We start from the raw sequence: 20,947 nt of genomic DNA, 5'->3' as shown, positions 1-20,947 counted from the left end.
GTTTGGGCCGCACCTGTAATATGCAGTCGGGAAAGGTGGTCATTAGGACTGATAGTAAACCTGAGGTTACAGTTAATGATATTGGGAGGTCAGTTCCTTGTAGACACAGGAACGGCCAGGTAAACGTTGTAATTTATTTGTAAATGTTTCTTTTTTTCCCCATCTCTGACGTTCACTGGCAGAACTCAAACATCACATAGCTATTTGGTCCTTGCGGAAGTCTACCTAACCCCAGTGTGACCTACCGACATCGGTGTGTCCTGGCCAGGCACAAAAGGGTGGGGTGTGGAAATACTGGAGGGGAGGGGACTTCGCAAGGACACCAGTGGATGTGTTGGTGTGACAGCCTGATGGTGAACGGAAGATCTGACAATGTTTTTTTTTTTTTGTTGGTTAATGCAAAATGTGATGAATTGTTCTCTCTCTCGTTTGTTTTTTTTTTCTCTCTTCTCTCTCATGTTCTTATGTTTTAAAGATGGTATGTCACACATCAGTTGGACAAATGGTAATGCAAGATTTTTGCTCCTTACAGAAAGATCGCAGATTTGGAAGGAATATTGTATCACCAGAATGTTCGTTTGGAAGACTGAGAGACAGCACCTTTGAGATGACAGCAGAGCAAGAAGAACAACAAGACTAGAGGACAAAAGCATCATAACATTTTTTCTTTCCCCTCAAAGTATTTTTTTTGTGCCCCCATTACAAATTTCTCTTTCTCCTCCTGTAAGATGGACTCGCTCCAAGAGACTGCAGTCCGTGTTTTCCTGTTGACCATGATGTTGACCAGAGCAGTCTGTTTCGGTGAGAGTACCAGTGAGGTCGAGAAAGGATCCGGAAGGGGTTTCTGATGACTGAGACGGAGGCGTAAATTTCCAATAGCAACACAATCACCAAGCAAAGGCGAGTACCAGAAAACGATCTAGCAGCCATGTTATTTGTAGACATTGTGAAGGATTGTTAGCTAAAGAGAACTGCATCTGTAGGCATTGTGACAATATAGTTGTGGATGGGTGCATCAAGAAATGTCAGTCCAGTTTTAATGTCCACATGGACCGGCATCCATTGAGTGACTATCACTCCTTAGTGGGTAAAGTGTTAAATCAGACAGACTGTTGGGTATGCTCTCAAGTACCTCAAGGCCATAGCAAATCAGGACTAGTACCATTCCCTTTAACTGTAGGAGAGGTACTTGAGCTAAGTGGTGGGAGGCCGGTGGACAAGAGGTTTAATATCTCTAGTCCTCCTAGTTTGAAGCTCCACCAATATCATGTGGATAGGTCCTTAGTGTGCTTTAACATTTCCAATCCCCGAAAGCCGGGAAATTGGGAAGTGTCATGGAGTAATCAAACCATGACCTTTTCATACAGACCCGACAGAATGCCCATAGACACAGAACTTATACGCCAGATAGCCGACCATAGGAAATTTTTCCGGTATAGGTACACCTTAGGAAGTAGGACCATGCGAGTTGGAGAAGTATCACCAGGATACTGTGCACAGATCGTACAAACTGATACGTGTACTAAACAGATGGGAGAATTAGGGTTAGGAGATTTCACATGGAAAATTTGTAACATGATAATGTCATACTCCGTCCCATATGTTCTCCCCGATGATGCATATTTCATATGCGGGAGGAAGGCGTATAAGTGGCTTGCCCCAAACTCAGAGGGATTGTGCTATATTGGAAAAGTACTGCCTGAAGTAATGACTGTAACCCATAACAAAATGAAAGATATTCACCGCAGTGCCCAAGCTCCTTATACTCATACTCATTACGAGCACGTCGTTAAACGGCACCTGATAGAGAGGACGGAGCATTCAGCCTCTGATCTGATCCATGAATCCACCGGGATTCAATTCCTACTTGCGTTAGATATCACTCGTACTGCCAGAGGAGTGATAAATTATAAATATATATCTGCTCTTGCAAATTTATTAGACAATATCACCGAAATGTATGACGACACATTCAGGTACACTGGGAAAGAGTTACAAGCCTACAAAACAGAACTGGTTCAGCATAGGATGATTCTCAATTACCTCACAGCTGTGACAGGCGGGTATTGTGTTACCCTAGCAACTCAATATGGAATAAAATGCTGCACGTACATTACAAACAGCACGGAGGACCCAGCCGAGGTCATAGACCAAAAGATGGATGACATTCTACAATTAAAGTGGGAGTTTCGAAGGAAACACAATCTCACACTCGCTGCTGTGGGTAATGAGCTGACCAGTTGGGTGTCATGGTTGAACCCACGAAATTGGTTCTCGGGCTTAGGAGAATGGGCCCAAGGTATTATTATGGATGTAGGGAAATTTCTTTTGTGTATTCTGGGAGTCGTCATATTGGTTGGCCTGATATTTAGATGCGTTCGGGTTTTAGCGAAGTGTAAAGGTAGTACCAGGGTGATGAGTCTGAGGAGCGAGGACACTGTACTAACAACAACTAATCTGATTTATGACCCAACGATAGAGACAATGGGGTATATTTACTAAGATTCGTAATTTCCGAAAATAGGTCAAAGTTCAATCACGAATGACATCGGCAGTGTAAAACTGCAACTTTTTGAATTGATTACGACTAATTTACTAAGCTGTCGTATTCGTATTTTTCTTTGCTTCCGATGTCGATGTCATTCGTGTTTTTTTACCTAATTTGACGGCAGTGATTAGCAAAACACTGCCGTTTTTTTTTACAATCAATCTCGGCCGGATCTATGTGATCCGTGCTGGGGTTCGTATTTTTTTTTTTTTTTAAATTAAACAAAGTAAAATCCTAAAAAAAATTGCGTGGGGTCCCCCCTCCTAAGCATAACCAGCCTCGGGCTCTTTGAGCCGATCCTGGTTGCAGAAATATGGGGAAAAAAATGACAGGGGTTCCCCCATATTTAAGCAACCAGCATCGGGCTCTGCGCCTGGTCCTGGTCCCAAAAATACGGGGGACAAAAAGAGTAGGGGTCCCCCGTATTTTTAAAACCAGCACCGGGCTCCACTAGCTGGACAGATAATGCCACAGCCGGGGGTCACTTTTATACAGCGCCCTGCGGCCGTGGCATCAAAAATCCAACTAGTCACCCCTGGCCGGGGTACCCTGGGGGAGTGGGGACCCCTTCAATCAAGGGGTCCCCCCCCCCCAGCCACCCAAGGGCCAGGGGTGAAGCCCGAGGCTGTCCCCCCCCATCCAATGGGCTGCGGATGGGAGGGCTGATAGCCTTTGTTGTAAAATAAAAGATATTGTTTTTAGTAGCAGTACTACAAGTCCCAGCAAGCCTCCCCCGCATGCTTGTACTTGGAGAACCACAAGTACCAGCATGCGGCGGAAAAACGGGCCCGCTGGTACCTGTAGTACTACCACTAAAAAAATACCCAAAAAAACACAAGACACACACACCGTGAAAGTATAATTTTATTACATACATACACACATACATACTTACCTTATGTTCCCACGCAGGTCGGTCCTCTTCTCCAGTAGAATCCAAGGGGTACCTGTTGAAGAAATTCTACTCACCAGATCCAGTGGTCCAGGCTCCTCGGCAAATCCAGGGATAATCCACGTACTTGAATAAAACAAAAAAACGGCTGCCCGACCACGAACTGAAAGGTGACCCATGTTTGCACATGGGTCACCTTTCCACGAATGCCAGAAACCCACTTTGCCTTCTGGCTAAGTGGGTTTCTTCAGCCAATCAGGGAGTGCCACGTTGTAGCACTCTCCTGATCAGCTGTGTGCTGCTGTCCTCACTGACAGGCAGCACGCGGCAGTGTTACAATGTAGCGCCTATGCGCTACATTGTAACCAATGATGGGAACTTTCTGCTCAGCGGTGACGTCACTTTAGGTCAACCGCAGGGCAGAAAGTTCCCATCATTGGTTACAATGTAGCGCATAGGCGCTACATTGTAACACTGCCGCGTGCTGCCTGTCAGTGAGGACAGCAGCACACAGCTGATCAGGAGAGTGCTACAACGTGGCACTCCCTGATTGGCTGAAGAAACCCACTTAGCCAGAAGGCAAAGTGGGTTTCTGGCATTCGTGGAAAGGTGACCCATGTGCAAACATGGGTCACCTTTCAGTTCGTGGTCGGGCAGCCGTTTTTTTGTTTTATTCAAGTACGTGGATTATCCCTGGATTTGCCGAGGAGCCTGGACCACTGGATCTGGTGAGTAGAATTTCTTCAACAGGTACCCCTTGGATTCTACTGGAGAAGAGGACCGACCTGCGTGGGAACATAAGGTAAGTATGTATGTATGTATGTGTGTATGTATGTAATAAAATTATACTTTCACGGTGTGTGTGTCTTGTGTTTTTTTGGGTATTTTTTTAGTGGTAGTACTACAGGTACCAGCGGGCCCGTTTTTCCGCCGCATGCTGGTACTTGTGGTTCTCCAAGTACAAGCATGCGGGGGAGGCTTGCTGGGACTTGTAGTACTGCTACTAAAAGCAATATCTTTTATTTTACAACAAAGGCTATCAGCCCTCCCATCCGCAGCCCATTGGATGGGGGGGGACAGCATCGGGCTTCACCCCTGGCCCTTGGGTGGCTGGGGGGGGGGGACCCCTTGATTGAAGGGGTCCCCACTCCCCCAGGGTACCCCGGCCAGGGGTGACTAGTTGGATTTTTGATGCCACGGCCGCAGGGCGCTGTATAAAAGTGACCCCCGGCTGTGGCATTATCTGTCCAGCTAGTGGAGCCCGGTGCTGGTTTTAAAAATACGGGGGACCCCTACTCTTTTTGTCCCCCGTATTTTTGGGACCAGGACCAGGCGCAGAGCCCGATGCTGGTTGCTTAAATATGGGGGAACCCCTGTCATTTTTTTTCCCATATTTCTGCAACCAGGATCGGCTCAAAGAGCCCGAGGCTGGTTATGCTTAGGAGGGGGGACCCCACGCAATTTTTTTTGGCAAAAAAAAGCACTTTCCAACCCCTTCCCACTGATATACATGCACGGATCTCATGGATCCCTGCATGCATCTCAAATCACGAATAAAAAAAGCAGGTCTGTTTTTTTTTAGGACTTTTTTACGAATTGTAATTTTTCACGGCAGTGTTTTGGGTTTTTTTGCTTTGCACTTCTTAGTAAATGACCGAGATTCATACTTAAACAGGCGTAATTTGACCGATGGTGTATTCATTCGTAATTTTTTACCTGAACTAGAAAAAAATTACGAATGCCCTCATCACTGCCGTGATTAGTGTTTAGTAAATGACCGAGATTGACCGAGATGACACTTTGATGAAAAAACGGCATCTCGGTCAAAATCGGGAGCTTAGTAAATATACCCCAATGTTGTGATGAAAATGTGATTCCACGGTCCGTTTCTTTCACCCGTTTCTCCTTTGTTCTCCTCCAAGGTACAAAGACATCCGCTTGGAAGAAGAATTTGACAACCTCTTTTATACAGACCATTGATGAACTATGCTACAAGCCCCAATTTCCCTAGTGACTTTAACTTTTACGATAGCCCAACACTTTAGAGACTGTAACTTTATGGACAATGGAACAACTTTTGCTCGTTATTTATAGCGAAAGCACCGAGAGACATCAGACAACATGTACATCAAGACAAGACTTCAGACAAGACCTCAATCGGCGAATGCATATTAAACTCACATAGTTTACGACTGCATTTATAATAATGGCTTCTTATCTTCATTTCTACAACCTTCAGGTAATGACACACATAGTCAATAGGGAATATAGGCACAGATATCAGCACTCACATATCCCCCCCATTCATGTATCATCAACTAAATGTGCTCCCCCATTTGTTGCAACCAAAAGCCGAAAAGAGCTCGGTAAAGTTTGACAGCCCATCCACAGACCCGTAATACGGGATAAGAAGGAATTCAAATGTATACTTCGCAATACCTCGAAGCTTGATTTAAAACACGTACGGCACGATGATACATGACCCCTCAAACATGGATTCCTACACACATGCTTCTACTATCTCACTAGGTCATACCTTTTTCCCACCTGCTCCTCTCCTCCCTTTACCCAATCATAAAATGGTATTTACATTATGACATATATTTTTCTTTTTTGAACTGTTTTAGGAAGTGGCAGTTATTGATGACTGCCAAAGGGTGGACTGTCAAAGTCGGAAAAATATCATGCTACACGTTGCCATATATTCACCTCATGCGCGTGCCTGCTGCACGTGCACATTCTCTCCCGTGCGTACGGATACTCGCAGCTGCGTGATGGCGCCTCCTCGGCCATGCGCTCGAGTGCGTGGTATGTGCATTTACGGTAGAGTTTGTGTGCGTCTAGCGGGCGACTCAATCGTTAAATAATAAAACCAAATAGTATGTTTTATAGATAATGTTCCCCTTAATAATGACTGTAAGTTTGTTTAATGTAAAGGGTCGCTGGACAGAGGAATTCCTCTTTGCATGGTACGAAGGGTCAGACAGGGTTTGAGCAGCTGTGTCTGGTACCTAACTAAAGAACATTTTATTAGAAACAATCCGGTGCTGGTTAGGTAAAGATTAATCGCTCCTGCGTATAGTTATGGCCATTAGTATTTTCTGGACATTTACTATATTTGCGATTCATTACCCATGCGGCGGGAATCCTCAGATTCCCTCCCACCTGAGCAGTTTGATATAGTCACAGCCCACCTGTTCAAACTAACCTATGACCTTTTGTTATGATGCGAGGAGACATTCCTGTGTCCAATGAACAATGAGATTATAGGTCCCTTTGTAGTGTACTGTACGCAGTGTATATAAGATCAGCCAGCCTGGGCAGCTCACTCACTCTCCACAAACGGTTTTCATCTTGACTAACTTGGAGCTGGTACCAGAGCTGCGCAGCGATCGTTCCCAGTGTGTGTAAGTAATTCTCTGTAACCAACTTGTTCTCTGTTTGTATTGGCCATACTCTCTCTCTCTCTCTCTCTCTCTCTGTTATAGTATAGGATTGTGATGCTATTGTATATTTCTGTCTAGATATTCTGTTAGAATGATATGTTAGCTTGTAGTGTATGACTTGTAAACTGTTTCCCCTTTTCGATATAACTAAAAATAAGATTTTACTTACCGATAAATCTATTTCTCGTAGTCCGTAGTGGATGCTGGGGACTCCGTCAGGACCATGGGGATTAGCGGCTCCGCAGGAGACAGGGCACAAAACTAAAGCTTTAGGATCAGGTGGTGTGTACTGGCTCCTCCCCCTATGACCCTCCTCCAAGCCTCAGTTAGGATACTGTGCCCGGACGAGCGTACACAATAAGGAAGGATATTGAATCCCGGGTAAGACTCATACCAGCCACACCAATCACACCGTATAACTTGTGATCTGAACCCAGTTAACAGTATGACAAACGTAGGAGCCTCTGAACAGACGGCTCACAACAATAACAACCCGATTTTTTTGTAACAACAACTATGTACAAGTATTGCAGACAATCCGCACTTGGGATGGGCGCCCAGCATCCACTACGGACTACGAGAAATAGATTTATCGGTAAGTAAAATCTTATTTTCTCTGACGTCCTAAGTGGATGCTGGGGACTCCGTCAGGACCATGGGGATTATACCAAAGCTCCCAAACGGGCGGGAGAGTGCGGATGACTCTGCAGCACCGAGTGAGAGAACTCCAGGTCCTCCTCAGCCAGGGTGTGCCCCTGACCAAGTAGCAGCTCGGCAAAGTTGTAAAGCCGAGACCCCTCGGGCAGTCGCCCAAGATGAGCCCACCTTCCTTGTGGAATGGGCATTTATATATTTTGGCTGTGGCAGTCCTGCCACAGAATGTGCAGCTGAATTGTACTACACATTCAACTAGCAATCGTCTGCTTAGAAGCAAGAGCACCCAGTTTTTTGGGTGCATACAGGATAACAGCAAATCAGTTTTCCTGACTCCAGCCGTCCTGGAAATCTATATTTTCAGGGCCCTGACAACATCTAGCAACTTGGAGTCCTCCAAGTCTCTAGTAGCCGCAGGTACCACAATAAGCTGGTTCAGATGAAACGCTGACACCAACTTAGGGAGAAACTGGGGACGAGTCCGCAGCTCTGCCCTGTCCGAATGGACAATCAGATATGGGCTTTTGTGAGACAAAGCCGCCACTTCTGACACTCGCCTGGCCGAGGCCAGGGCCAACATCATGGTCACTTTCCATGTGAGATATTTCAAATCCACAGATTTGAGCGGTTTAAACCAACGTGATTTGAGGAATCCCAGGACTACGTTGAGATCCCACAGTGCCACTGGAGGCACAAAAGGGGGTTGTATATGCAGTACTCCCTTGTCAAATTTCTGGACTCCAGGAACTGAAGCCAATTCTTTCTGGAAGAAAATCGACAGGGCCGAAATTTGAACCTTAATGGACCCCAATTTGAGGCCCATAGACACTCCTGTTTGCAGGAAATGCAGGAATCGACCGAGTTGAAATTTCTTCGTGGGGCCTTCCTGGCCTCACACCACGCAACATATTTTCGCCAAATGTGGTGATAATGTTGTGCGGTCACCTCCTTCCTGGCTTTGACCAGGGTAGGAATGACCTCTTCCGGAATGCCTTTTTCCCTTAGGATCCGGCGTTCAACCGCCATGCCGTCAAACGCAGCCGCGGTAAGTCTTGGAACAGACATGGTACTTGCTGAAACAAGTCCCTTCTTATCGGCAGAGGCCCTGAGTCCTCTGTGAGCATCTCTTGAAGTTCCGGGTACCAAGTCCTTCTTGGCCCATCCGGAGCCACGAGTATAGTTCTTACTCCTCTACGTCTTATAATTCTCAGTACCTTTGGTATGAGAAGCAGAGGAGGGAACACATACACCGACTGGTACACCCCTGGTGTTACCAGAACGTCCACAGCTATTGCCTGAGGGTCTCTTGACCTGGCGCAATACCTGTCCAGTTTTTTGTTCAGGCGGGACGCCATCATGTCCACCTTTGGTCTTTCCCAACGGTGCACAATCATGTGGAAAAAACTTCTCGATGAAGTCCCCACTCTACCGGGTGGAGGTCGTGCAGAGGAAGTCTGCTTCCCAGTTGTCCACTCCCGGAATGAAAACTGCTGACAGTGCTATCACATGATTTTCCGCCCAGCGAAGAATCCTTGCAGTTTCTGCCATTGTCCTCCTGCTTCTTGTGCCGCCCTGTCTGTTTACGTGGGCGACTGCCGTGATGTTGTCCCACTGGATCAATACCGGCTGACCTTGAAGCAGAGGTCTTGCTAAGCTTAGAGCATTGTAAATTGCTCTTAGCTCCAGTATATTTATGCGGAGAGAAGTCCCCAGACTTGATCACACTCCCTGGAAATTTTTTCCCTGTGTGACTGCTCCCCAGCCTTTCAAGCTGGAATCCGTGGTCACCAGGACCCAGTCCTGAATGCATAACTGTGGCCCTTTAGTAGATGAGCACTCTGCAGCCACCACAGAAGAGACACCCTTGTCCTTGGAGACAGGGTTATCCGCTGATGCATCTGAAGATGCGATCCGGACCATTTGTCCAGCAGATCCCACTGAAAAGTTCTTGCGTGAAATCTGCCGAATGGAATCGCTTCGTAAGAAGCCACCATTTTTCCCAGGACCCTTGTGCAATGATGCACTGACACTTTTCCTGGTTTTTTGGAGGTTCCTGACTAGCTCGGATAACTCCCTGGCTTTCTCCTCCGGGAGAAACACCTTTTTCTGGACTGTGTCCAGAATCATCCCTAGGGACAGCAGACGTGTCGTCGGAGACAGCTGCGATTTTGGAATATTTAGAATCCACCCGTGCTGTCGTAGAAATACTTGAGATAGTGCTACTCAGACCTCCAACTGTTCTCTGGACCTTGCCCTTATCAGGAGATCGTCCAAGTAAGGGATAATTAAGACGCCTTTTCTTTGAAGAAGAATCATCATTTCGGCCATTACCTTGGTAAAGACCCGGGGTGCCGTGGACAATCCAAACGGCAGCGTCTGAAACTGATAGTGACAGTTTTGTACCACGAACCTGAGGTACCCTTTGTGAGAAGGGCAAATTTGGACATGGAGGTAAGCATCCTTGATGTCCAGGGACACCATATAGTCCCCTTCTTCCTGGTTCGCTATCACTGCTCTGAGTGACTCCATTTAGAAAAGGTCTCACCGGGCCGTCTGGCTTCAGTACCACAATATGGTGTGGAATAATACCCCTTTACTTGTTGTAGGAGGGGTACTTTGATTATCACCTGCTGGGAATACAGCTTGTGAATTGTTTCCAATACTGCCTCCCTGTCGGAGGTAGACGTTGGTAAAGCAAACTTCAGGAACTTGCGAGGGGGAGACGTCTCGAATTTCCAATCTGTACCCCTGGGATACTACTTGTAGGATCCAGGGGTCCACTTGCGAGTGAGCCCACTGCGTGCTGAAACTCTTGAGACGACCCCCCACCGCACCTGTTTGTACGGCCCCAGCGTCATGCTGAGGACTTGGCAGAAGCGGTGGAAGGCTTCTGTTCCTGGGAATGGGCTGCCTGCTGCAGTCTTCTTCCCTTACCTCTATCCCTGGGCAGATATTATGGGGACGAAAGGACTGAGGCTGAAAAGACTATGTCTTTTTCTGCTGAGATGTGACTTGGGGTAAAAAAGGTGGATTTTCTAGCTGTTGCCGTGGCCACCAGGTCCGATGGACCGACCCCAAATAACTCCTCCCCTTTATACGGCAATACTTCCATGTGCCGTTTGGAATCTGCATCACCTGACCACTGTCGTGTCCATAAACATCGTCTGGCAGATATGGACATCGCACTTACTCTTGATGCCAGAGTTTCGCATATATAGAAATGCATCTTTTAAATGCTCTATAGTCAATAAAATACTGTCCCTGTCAAGGGTATCAATATTTCCAGTCAGGGAATCCGACCAAGCCACCCCAGCGCTGCCCATCCAGGCTGAGGCGATCGCTGGTCGCAGTATAACACCAGTATGTGTGTATATACTTTTTAGGATATTTTCCAACCTCCTATCAGTTGGCTCCTTGAGGGCGTCCGTATCTGGAGACGGTAACGCCACTTGTTTTTATAAGCGTGTGAGCGCCTTATCCACCCTAAGGTGTGTTTCCCAACGCGCCATAACTTCTGGCGGGAAAGGGTATACCGCCAATAATTTTCTATCGGGGGAAACCCACGCATCATCACACACTTCATTTAATTTATCTGATTCAGGAAAAACCACATGTAGTTTTTTTCACACTCCACATAATACCCTTTTTTGTGGTACTTGTAGTATCAGAAATATGTAACATCTCCTTCATTGCCCTTAACAAGTAACGTGTGGCCCTAAAGGAAAATACGTTTGTTTCTTCACCGTCGACACTGGAGTCAGTGTCCGTGTCTGTGTCGACCGACTGAGGTAAAAAGGACGTTTTAACGCCCCTGACGGTGTTTTAGACGCCTGGACAGGTACTAATTGGTTTGCCGGCCGGCTCATGTCGTCAACCGACCTTGCAGCGTGTTGACATTATCACGTAATTCCTTAAATAAGCCATCCATTCCGGTGTCGACTCCCTAGAGAGTGACATCACCATTACCGGCAATTGCTCCGCCTCCTCACCAACATCGTCCTCATACATGTCGACACACAAGTACCGACACACAGCACACACACAGGGAATGCTCTGATAGAGGACAGGACCCCACTAGCCCTTTGGGGAGACAGAGGGAGAGTTTGCCAGCACACACCAAAAACGCTATATTATACAGGGACAACCTTTATATAAGTGTTTTTCCCTTATAGCATTTTAATATATATATACATATCGCCAAATAAGTGCCCCCCCTCTCTGTTTTAACCCTGTTTCTGTAGTGCAGTGCAGGGGAGAGCCTGGGAGCCTTCCCACCAGCATTTCTGTGAGGGAAAATGGCGCTGTGTGCTGAGGAGAATAGGCCCCGCCCCCTTTTCGGCGGGCTTCTTCTCCCGTTTTTCTGAGACCTGGCAGGGGTTAAATACATCCATATAGCCTCCAGGGGCTATATGTGATGTATTTTTAGCCAGAATAAGGTATTATACATTGCTGCCCAGGGCGCCCCCAGCAACGCCCTGCACCCTCCGTGACAACAATGGCGCACAGCTGCAGTGCTGTGCGCTACCTTCATGAAGACTGAAAAGCCTTCTGCCGCCGGTTTCTGGACCTTCAATCTTCAGCATCTGCAAGGGGGGTCGGCGGCGCGGCTCCGGGACGAACCCCAGGGTGAGACCTGTGTTCCGACTCCCTCTGGAGCTAATGGTGTCCAGTAGCCTAAGAAGCCAATCCATCCTGCACGCAGGTGAGTTGAACTTCTCTCCCCTAAGTCCCTCGATGCAGTGAGCCTGTTGCCAGCAGGACTCACTGAAAATAAGAAACCTAAAAACTTTTTCTAAGCAGCTCCTTAAGAGAGCCACCTAGATTGCACCCTGCTCGGACGGGCACAAAAACCTAACTGAGGCTTGGAGGAGGGTCATAGGGGGAGGAGCCAGTACACACCACCTGATCCTAAAGCTTTAGTTTTGTGCCCTGTCTCCTGCGGAGCCGCTAATCCCCATGGTCCTGACGGAGTCCCCAGCATCCACTTAGGACGTCAGAGAAAGCTCGTTAGTAAAGGTGTTGGAACCTTAGCAAGGTATCGTGTGTTTATTATATTGCAGAGGGTAATAGGAGCGTCTCAAACGCTCAAGCAGCTTTAGCATTAACAAGGTGAAGCAGCGTTACATCGCTACAGTATTTCAGTACAAGGTTTACAGTATAAGAGTATCCTTTCTGTGTGTTACATTCAAGGTGTACTGATTGTCATCCCGTGAGCGTCTGCGCCGCTCGTGTTCTCCTCGTGGACTCGAGCGTCCGCTACGCTGGTAGCGTAGCATTACGGTAGTCGGCCGCCTATAGCGTGCTCGACACCACGCATTAAGCTGTGAGCGAGCGTTTCGCATGTGCGTCTCGATCACGGCCGAGCGTATGCTACGCTAAGTGCGTACCCTTACGGTACCCCACACGCCAATTGCGTACTGAGTCTCTTACCCATTTATAGTGAATATTATAAGATAAATAATTAGCTTTATCAGCAGTTTGCGGAAAATCGCTGCGATGAAAAAGAACGAGCGAACAACTCGGAATGACCCCCCATGTTAGATTTCCTTCGCATTCATTCCACATAACACATCCAGATAACCTGGGCTCATCTGATTGGCTAGTCTAGTCTGCTCAGGCAGGATACACCACCTGTTACCAGGAAACAGTGGCGATGGATGGGACTGTTGTCACACACTCAATTATATGTACTGTATGTAGTTGTTAAGGAGCAGGGGCTGGCCACTTGTTTCATACATATGACTCACTTTGAAAGCCTTCCTTGTACACACCTAGATATATGAATACTTACACACATTTTATTTTCTTCTTAACTTTCACAGTGCTGTTTTATCTCTATATAATATATTTGTACTGCACCTCACAGTCACCACCATTTAAGAACATGGTGATAGCAATGTTTTTTCTGATAAAACACAGTATTATATACATATAGGTGGCCAGGGCAATAGCACACATCCGGGGCCGGTCCTACACCTTGTGGCGCCCAGTGCAAAAGTTTCCACTGGCGCCCCCCACGCGGCAAAAAATAGGGGCGTGGCTTCATACGGGAGGGGTATGGCCACAGTTATGCCCCCAGATTTGCCACAAGTAGTTGTGCCCCCCAGTTTATTTTCCCCCTGTAGCTGTGCCCCCAGTAGCTATGCCCCCAGTAGTTGTGCCCCCTATAGCTATGCCCCGTCGCTGTGCCCCCTGTTGCTTTGCCCCCAGTAGTTGTGCTCCCTGTCGCTGTGCCCCCTGTAGCTATGCGCCCAGTAGATTTGCCCCAGTAGTTGTGCCCCCAGTAGATTTGCCCCAGTAGTTGTGCCCTCTGTTGCTGTGCCCCGTTGCTTTGCCCCCAGTAGTTGTGCCCTCTGTTGCTGTGCCCCCAGTAGCTGTGCTCCCAGAAGTTGTGCCCCCTGTAGCTATGCCCCCAGTAGATTTGCCCCAGTAGTTGTGCCCCCTGTTGCTTTGCCCCCAGTAGTTGTGCCCCTGTCGCCATGCCCCTTAGCAGCCACTTACAAACACACACACAAAAAAAATACCACTGGCCCGCTCCTGCTTCCTGACCACTGCTGCTGCTGCTCTGTCTGGCCTCCAGCGCCTCCTCTCTATGGGAGAAACGTCATGACGTCTCTCCCATAGCAGCGCCGCACAGACACTAGAGGTCAATAATGACCTCTAGTGTCTGTCACTGGAGCCGGCTGCAGCGGACGCCCACACAGCCCACGGCGTCTGCTGCAGCCGGGGAGCGGGAAGCGGGTAGGCGGCGGTGCCTGTGGCCGCAGTGCCCCAAGCGCAGGCACTGCTTGCCCGCACCAAGAACCGCTCCTGCACACATCAGCGGGGTCAGCCTTTGTCTCTGTCTTCCAATATTCTGGAAACAAATACTCTACATTCACATTGTTATGTTACACCTACAGATGGAGCCTCGCTCATCCAGCCTTCTCTGTTGCGCCTAGGTGCACCATGGTTTATTAGCATAAGCCTTTCATCTATTGTTCTCAGCTGCAGAACAATACAGCAGGGGATTAAGTCATTACAGGAGGGAATTAAGTCCGACGCACTGGCTCAATGAATCCTATTAAAGGGATAGATGAGCAGGGCTCCATCTATATATGTTAATGTTTGTATGATGGTCTTACAACATGGTGGCACTGTGGCATCACTGCTCACAGCCGACCGCCATACAACGGTAACGATCACTACTGATCATGTGACCCTCCCAGGGGCGTTTTAAGAGAGGAGGAGGCCCGTGTTCAGCCTCCTCCGTCGGGCCCCCTCCTCTCTGCCCGGAGTGCCGTAGAGTCTGAGCACTAGAGGGCTCAGACTGTACTGCGCATGCGCAGATCTCCGGGAAAATGGCGCGGCTGACATTTTCCCTAAGATCTCTACTGCGCATGCGCAGAACGCCGTGAAAATGGCCACTGGGCCATTTTCACTGTGTTCTTGCGGCGCTACGGATGCCGGCGCTGGACTTCGGAGGGGTAAGTATTTTACAAATGGGTGCAGTCTGTGCGGTGGGGGCCCGCTCTGGACTCATTGGTGGACTGATTGGTGGATAGCTGCAGCCATCCACCAATCAGCATGCTGATAGCCATTCACTGCCTGGCTGTAGGCTGGTAGAGAATGCTGCACTTTGATTGCTAAGTAGCTCCAGCAATCCACCAATTAGCATTTTGACAGCCATTCACTGTCTGGCTGCAGGTTGGGAGGCAGGTAGAGAATGTGCACTCTGATTGGTCGATAGCTCCAGCCATCCACCAATCATCATGCGGAAAGCCATTTACTGTTTTGCTGCAGACGAGAGGGCTGGTGGAGAATAGCGCTAGGCTGCTCCGATTGCGTGTAATTCACAATCAGAGCATGTGGGAAGCAGTCTCTACCTGACTCCCAAAAAGCCCATACATTAAGATGGCCCTGCCTAGAGACACACACCATTCAATACACCTACTGCTATTGGTTAGAGGGAATATTTTAAATGTTCCGAGGCTTTTTGCATTATATGGAACTTGAATTTATTTATTTACTTACAGTGGCAGTTGCATCGCTTGTAGGGCTATGTTCTGCCTTCTCGATCAGCACAACTTTGTAGCATGGTGGAAGAGTTAGGCGGTATCCCCCTTACACTGCTCTCCCTCACTGGTGAACACGGGAATGAATAGGTGTTTGGAGGGGAGTACAGGACACACCCATGGTCCCAATTCATGGATTGGAAATGTCTGCATGCATTGTGCTGCATGTGCTATGAGGAGATAGCCAGTTATACTGTATGTGTCTCAACAGTTAGGACCAAACACATTTTTCAAACATTAGCAGTACCGGCGCACAGTCTTCACTTACAGCAACCAACACAGAATAATGGCTATAAGTAAATATAGGTACTGTCAATTTTTAGGTAATATCACAAATTGCTGATCTGGAAAGGAAGCTGGAATATAAATCAGTTAAGCAGAGAACCCTTTAAATCTTAACTTTAAAATCAGTATACAAAGATCAATAAACCAGTTTATACTCTTTACATTATGTATGTTACGTATTTTCAAATGTTATTCATGAAAACAAATTCTCTAAAAACTCTGTATTTGTGAAATTTACCTGCATATTGGAACTTCATTTTCAAGGAAGCATTTCCCTCCATTTGTGCAATATCCATCAGGACATTCTGGAAAACAACACCAGCTCAGGACAATACTGCAAGACGCATCACTGGTATATATGGGGTAATTCCAAGTTGATCGCAGCAGGAATTTTGTTAGCAGTTGGGCAAAACCATGTGCACTGCAGGGGGGGCAGATATAACATGTGTAGAGAGAGTTAGATTTGGGTGGGTTATTCTGTTTCTGTGCAGGGTAAATACTGGCTGCTTTATTTTTACACTGTAATTTAGATTGCAGATTGAACACACCACACCCAAATCTAACTCTCTCTGCACATGTTAAATCTGCCTCCCCTGCAGTGCACATGGTTTTGCCCAACTGCTAATAAAATTTCTGCTGCGATCAACTTGGAATTACCCCCATAGTGCTAACACATACAGTACAGTATTTGTATAGTAATTGCATGGAGTTTTGAGAAAGTAATGTATAACAATAAATTATTTATACTAATTAGAATAAATAATAGGGTGCACACAATGGGAGGGAAGTCTCTTTCTGACTAGTAGATTGATAGCGGTTCCATCACCAGAACACTGACAAATAATCTCTCCCTAGTCATCGCAGGCTGGACAGCTGCTGTACTCGGGCAAAGAGAAAATGTAATAGTAATTTCATCATAATCATTATACCTGTAGTTAGTTAATGAACCCCACTGGCACACATGGTTACTGGTTGTGTTAGGGTCTGTTCCATATTTATTTGGGCCTAATTCAGACCTGATCACTGCTGTGCGTTTTCGCACAGTAGCCAATCAGGTCTAAACTGCGCATGCGCTGGCGATGGTCATCTCAGCCCAGCAATCGCCTCTGCCTGATTCACAGGCAGAGGCGGTCGGTGGGCAGGAGGGGGCGGGCCGGCGGCATTTGCCCGCCATATTGGGGGCATGGTCTGGGCAACGCAGGCGTGCTCAGGCCGTGTGGGGGGTGCTTGACATCACATACAGCCGCTGCGACCCGGACAGCGACAGGTAGCCTCCTGCTAGCGCGCAGGAGCTGTGCTGGTAGGGGGCTACTCGTCAAGTACAAAAGCATCGCCCACTGTGCGATGCTTTTGTACTTGTGTGGGGGGTGTAGGGCCTGACATGCGGTGCGGACTAGCCCCGTGCTGGTCGTCTCCCCGCATGTCTGAGTAACTGATCTGCATGGCTACGATCAGGTCTGAATTCGGCCCAATATACAGTGCCAAACCAAAATATTCAAACCATTGACGAATTCTCTAATTTCACTAAATAATAATTGTTCTTTGCTATATTTTTATTTTATAGTTGTGAAGATAAAAATGTGTTTATTTTATTCATAAAATTAAGAAAAAACATAAAGGAGCAGTGAGATGTGCAGATTTTTTTATGCTGTTACATTTTTTTTTTATTTTTTTTTAGAATAATAACAGGTGTGAAAATGCAATTGTCAAGAAGTATACAATTTAAATATAACTATTGCAGGAAAATAACAAATGCTATAGCATAATAATACAGTACAGATGGAGTCTGCCATATCCAAAATTCCAAAATACGTAATTGTTTAGTGTTACGGAGATAGTAAAACCTTTGATTTCTGATGGTTCAATATGCACAGACTTTGTTTCATGCATAAAATCAATACAAATATTGTATACAATTACCATCAGGCAATGGTATATGGTGTATATGAAACATAAATATATTATTTGTTTACACTTCGCTCCCATCCCCAGACATCATTACGGTATGCAAATATTCCAAAATTTGGAACCATCTTATCGGCCTAATTCAGTAAGGATTGCAAATTCTGCTAATTAGCAGAATTTGTAATCCTTTGGATCGCATGCTGGGGGCCGCCCATTGCAGGGCAAGGCCGCCGAGCATGCTGACCGCCGCCTCCCCCCCTTCAACAAGGAAAAATTGCAATAGCATCGCAATTTCTGCTTGTTAGCAGAAATGAAGGATGCCTCCTGCCGGCGCCAGCTGGAGGCCTGATGCCATGTTTCTGATCGCGGCAGCTGCGTGTGACGTTGCGCAGCCACCGAGATCACGCCCCCGCCATGCCCCGTACGCCCCCCCTCCCCCCAGTTTGCTGGCCTCTGCCCCTGCAACGCTCCATCTCCGCCCTGGAAACGGAGCGTTGCCGCCCCCGCGACCACCTCTGTCTGATTGATTGCATTTTCTGTGCGCCCCCCCCCCCCCCTTTCTGCAGAAAATTCAGGTGCATGCACACGACGGGTGCTGCGCATGCGCCCGCATCTTTTTCTCATTTTCTGCGGTTGGATCACATACTGATCTAGCCCCTATATCCAAAATACTTCTGGTTCCAAGCATTTTAGATATGGGAGACTCACTCTGTATACATTTGTACAATAATACAACATAATATTTGATACCTGAACAGCCAGACTCATCTATGAGGTTACTGCAATGGGGTGTCCCGTCACATCGGTGATCAGTACTTATCCACGTATTAGAAGGGATGCACAGCAAAGATCCATTGATGGCAACCAAAGCAGCTGAAATACACCAGTGAACACACCGATCAGGTAAAACTAACACACAAACTGCACACCACATAGGAAGATCAATGACTCTACGGGAATGAATACAAAACTTAGAATGTGCCTAAGGGTACCCTGACACTGAGTTGCATGCAGTTCTGGATGCAGATTGAACTCATGATTTTTAGCAACCCTGATTTTGCACTAGAGACATCAAGGACCCCCCCCCCCCATCCCACACACACCATTTGACTAATTTCAATATCCTGGCTCAGAAAATGAATGAGCTCCTGATTTTGTATTGCAAAAACTAGGTGTAAGTCTACATTGCAAGGAACATCTCCCCTCCATCCAGCTGTTGCAAATGTCTGTTCCTCCGCCACATTCAGCGCACTGCTAGGCAGACTGTGCCCAAAACTTCAAACAATTATGTTTTTTCTTTAATCAAGTATTTTTATTGCACAATTTCAAAGTTCAATAAACGTCCAGTAAACTCTATGAAGATTATATAGCTGTATCTGCTGAAATCTGACATATGCAGTGGCCATACGGGGAGAACCAAGGACAAGACTCCATTCCTCATCCGAGAGAGAGGACCCAAGTCAAGTTTAAGACGTAAGGATTGTAAATCCCTCAATATTTAGCTATCTTCTAAAATAAGGTAAGCGGGTGATGAACTGGGGAATGCTGCAGGATATACAATAACTTAGGGTGGTGGATAATCATTTTTACCAGACCTATTCTTTCCACAACTGTGAGAGGGAATTTCTACCAAACATGGGATTTAATTTGATTTGAGGCTGAATATTTAGGGAAACATACTCATCCACCTCACGGGAAATTAAAATCCCCAGATATGTAAATTGTGTACAACAGAGTATTGAGATTATGAGTAGATGGTTGAGACAGGCTGAGGAAGACAGGGAACACCGCATATTTTTTCCAGTTCATTTGGATACCCAAAATGGTGCCAAATGCATCTACTCTACCGTTGCCAAAACAGCTGGGAGGGAGATTTCAGTATTCGACAGAAACAACACCACATCATCTGCATAGAGTGCAATCTTCTCCTCAGAGCTTAGGACCAAAAGTCCAGTGGTTCTATGGTAAGGGTAAATAAGGACTGGGATAAAGAGTAACCTTGGCGAGTACTATGGCCTACACAAAACAGTAACAAATTCATTATCACAAACTCGTGCCGCAGGACAGGAATATAAGGTTTTATCAACCCTAGAAATTAATTTCCCACCACAATTTTAGAAATGAGCACTCGACTGAATCAAATCTCAGTCCACATGATGTAACTGGAGATCTGAATAGAGACATCTTAATCTTAATCAGAGTAGATTTAACTGGCAGGAATTGTCCCGCCAACCTTACATATGCTATACAAAACTTCATGAAAACAAAATATAACACTAGGAGAAAGTAAAAAAGAGAAAACAGAGAAACAAGAAAACAATCCCAACACCCCCGACCCTGCATACTCACCCCAATGAGGTATGCCTAATCCCTAAACCTAAACTCCTTAACCCACCAACTAACCAGCTAACTATAGAGGGCTGAGACAGGACAGCCACTATAATGAATCTTAAGCACATGGCGCAGCCAGCCCAGAAGCAACAGAGCAACCTCCATCTCTAAAAGATACATACATCGTAATAATAATTGACATCACAACTAAATCCACATCTATGGCCAACACACAAGCCATGCAAAGAAACATGTATACAGTCTACTAAAGATTTAGCACCTTAAGCAGCAAAAAGACATGGGCAGTAAAACTTACTCATACATTTAGCAAAAATTATAAAGCAATGCACAACAGCACAAGTAGTATTTTATGATCCCTAAGGTAGCAACGATCAGCCAGACACAGTATCTGAAGGTCAAGCGATGCCACAGCCTCCTTAGGAGTATCAAATATATGAGATATACTGCCTGAAAGCACTCTCACAATGGCATATGGGAGTTGCAAGTCCTGCAAATGTCTCTTGACTTGAACAAACTTGCCTCTGGACTTCTTTACCTCCGTGGAATGTCTTGATATATAGCACCTCATTGACCATTGTATTCCAAATTACCCTTGGTCCTGGCATGCCACAGCACAGTGTTATGATCCTTATAGTGCTGGATATTTGTAATAAAAGCTCTCGGCGGCACCCTCAGAAGCAAGGCCCTAGAAGGTGTGCAATGAACCCTTTCAATAGCGAATTAAAACATGATTCCAAGGAGAATTCTGGATATGAGCCTTCTGCCCGCTCAGTCAGCCCGACTGAATTAAAAATAAAGTTCCTCAGAATCT

The 20,947-nt window shown here is 46.5% G+C and overlaps 1 protein-coding gene across 1 annotated transcript in view; it reads right to left on the bottom strand.

The window, feature by feature from the left end:
• MALRD1 (MAM and LDL receptor class A domain containing 1) overlaps window positions 1–20,947 on the bottom strand; it is a 1,363,691-nt gene that overhangs the window by 130,287 nt on the left and 1,212,457 nt on the right. The window contains exons 33-34 of the mRNA XM_063925153.1: window positions 18,535–18,657; window positions 16,118–16,184 (exon numbers count right to left, since the gene is read on the bottom strand). Of these exons, the coding sequence (XP_063781223.1) occupies window positions 16,118–16,184; window positions 18,535–18,657 (190 nt within the window). The remainder of the gene's footprint in view (window positions 1–16,117; window positions 16,185–18,534; window positions 18,658–20,947) is intronic.

This window comes from Pseudophryne corroboree, chromosome 5, assembly GCF_028390025.1.
Source record: "Pseudophryne corroboree isolate aPseCor3 chromosome 5, aPseCor3.hap2, whole genome shotgun sequence".
Taxonomy (NCBI): Eukaryota; Metazoa; Chordata; class Amphibia; order Anura; family Myobatrachidae; genus Pseudophryne; species Pseudophryne corroboree.
Note: the sequence above shows the minus strand (reverse complement) of the source record. Positions and strands in the feature narration are given on the sequence as shown.